This window comes from Myotis davidii, unplaced genomic scaffold (assembly GCF_000327345.1).
Source record: "Myotis davidii unplaced genomic scaffold, ASM32734v1 scaffold935, whole genome shotgun sequence".
NCBI lineage: Eukaryota > Metazoa > Chordata > Mammalia > Chiroptera > Vespertilionidae > Myotis > Myotis davidii.
In genome coordinates this window covers 293,370-295,438 of record NW_006286974.1, presented here as the reverse complement: position 1 = coordinate 295,438, position 2,069 = coordinate 293,370, and the positions used below count along the sequence as shown (strand labels likewise).

Genomic DNA, 2,069 nt, shown 5'->3' with positions numbered 1-2,069 from the left:
AGGAGAATAAAGAGAGAGGAGGGGCAAGTGTGGGCACCAACATGCCCTGCACGATCTGGAACAGGAATGTCACTACTTTCAATCTGCCTGCAAACGTTTGGTGACATGTTTGAAATTGCCCCCCGTTTGTTGGGGTCCAGCCCCAACAGGTCCAGAGGTTCCCAAAGGTGTGGACAGAGTTGGCGAAGAAGGAATGACACAGAGACAGCATTCAGTTGATCAGTATAGCCAGGTTCTCCAGCCAGGTTCTGTCGCCAGGATCTCCTACCAGGTTCTGTGTTTTATTATCTTGTTACATCTGTATTTATACCGGTTGATTTTAATCCTATCAATTTCTATTCCAAAGGTTAGGGCGTTTCTTTTTTTTTCCCCACAAGAGTATGAAATATTTACACAAAAAATCATGCATTAGACTGTACAGTCTAGAAATAAAGGAAGATTCAAATCAGTAATAAAGGTGAGAGCAATGCATGCTCTCAGAGTTAAGAAAGACCTTGAAATCCCAGCAGGTCCTGGGCTCAGCTATCCTTTTCTGCTTGCAGAGAAGCTGCAGCCAGGGCGACTGCTGTGACAGGCTGGGCCATTCCATGGAGCTGCATCTTTGCAAGTTTCTTTTGTTCACACTCTGTGACCAAACGGTTCAACTCTGCCGCACTGTATCCAATAACAGTCTTCAAGTCACAGACAAACTTGTACACAAATCTCTTGCCCTGAACTTTACAAATCACGTCTCCATCATAATAATACCTTAATGCACGACTGAGTTTCTCATAGTTCATTGTAGGTTTATTTTTCCATTGTCCCCATTTTTGTGCAACCAGTTCAGGCTGATTTAGTTTAAACTCGCCTTCATCCCCAACCCAAGAAATGCAGTCTCGGGCATCCTTGTCAGTAAGAAGTTCTAGCAAAAACTGCCACAGTTGAATCTGGCCATTGTTTCCTGTTCTGTTCCCAGGTGAAATCCTTGGAGCTCTTTGTACTTCAGCTGCCTTTGCACTGCTGTTTATACCTTTAATGGTAGTTGGTGTTGCAGACTGAACTGCTGCTGGAAAAATTGGGACAGGTTGATCAATTGTAACTATCTCATTCATCTGGTGTTCCTGGCTCGCCAATACATATTTTCGAAGAAGCTCCAGATGACCCCAGAGAATTTCTCCCTGAGGGACCCTCTGAACAAAATCTTCTTGGTTGAGACTACATAATTCTCGTCCTGAAATGCTGAGGTCTGTATCAGTCATGCTGAATCCCTTCCTGGCCCAAACTACCCAACGCAAGCCTTGGTCTGTAGACCATGGTCTAGGGTCATACGGTGTCCCAAGGCATTCTTGCTCTTTCCTATAACCTCCTAGTGCGGCAGCCCATCTGGTCACTTCCTCCAAGATTTCATCTGAAATGGTTGTCATGTGTTTTGTGCCATCAAGAGTTATCACTTGCGCTTCTTCAACAAGATGTGCTTCTGCTTCAGCGGGATGAGCATCTGGATCAATGACTACAACGGTTTCTGCAGGTTTAATAATTTCAAGGATGTTGAGCTTTGGTTCAATTCCTTGGTAAGAAGTTACCTGCACACTAAGTTGTACAGTTCCATCTGTCTTTACTCCTTGGTCAAATAAACTTCGTTCTGGATCCAGCTGAATATCTTGTAGACAAATTTCATGAGCATCCAAAGAACACTGTAGTCTTGGTTCTAGTAGTTTCTTTAAATTGCCTATTGGCTCATTGATGTCTATGGCCTGGCTTACACATTCAGCTGGGGTGTAGGTCTGTTCTACAATGCGTTCTTCTGTGCATTCTGTTTTCTCTGTTCCATCAGTTTCAATTTCTATCAGCTCCTCTGCTCCTCTTTTTGTCATGGTTGAAGTACTTCAAAAGCTCAGCCCCTCCACTTCCTTCCGTTTGCCTTCTGCCTCACCTAGAGCCGTCTGGATGCAGACTGTCTCTCAGGCGTTTCTTATCTCCATTCCAGGGGGTAAAGATTATGTAGCTTAAGCATGATTGTTCGTAGTTAAAGTGATTAACTACCCGCCTGGCATTTAGGTAAGGGATTTTATTTTCTCCCTAACTTCAGG

At 44.0% G+C, this 2,069-nt stretch overlaps 1 protein-coding gene across 1 annotated transcript; it reads right to left on the bottom strand.

The window, feature by feature from the left end:
- Positions 1 to 371: 371 nt before the first annotated feature.
- On the bottom strand, positions 372 to 1,910 carry LOC102763291 (GA-binding protein alpha chain). The gene has a single exon (XM_006758788.2). The coding sequence runs from the start codon at positions 1,851 to 1,853 to the stop codon at positions 519 to 521; it is 1,335 nt and encodes a 444-aa protein (XP_006758851.1). The 5' UTR covers positions 1,854 to 1,910; the 3' UTR covers positions 372 to 518.
- Positions 1,911 to 2,069: the final 159 nt, after the last annotated feature.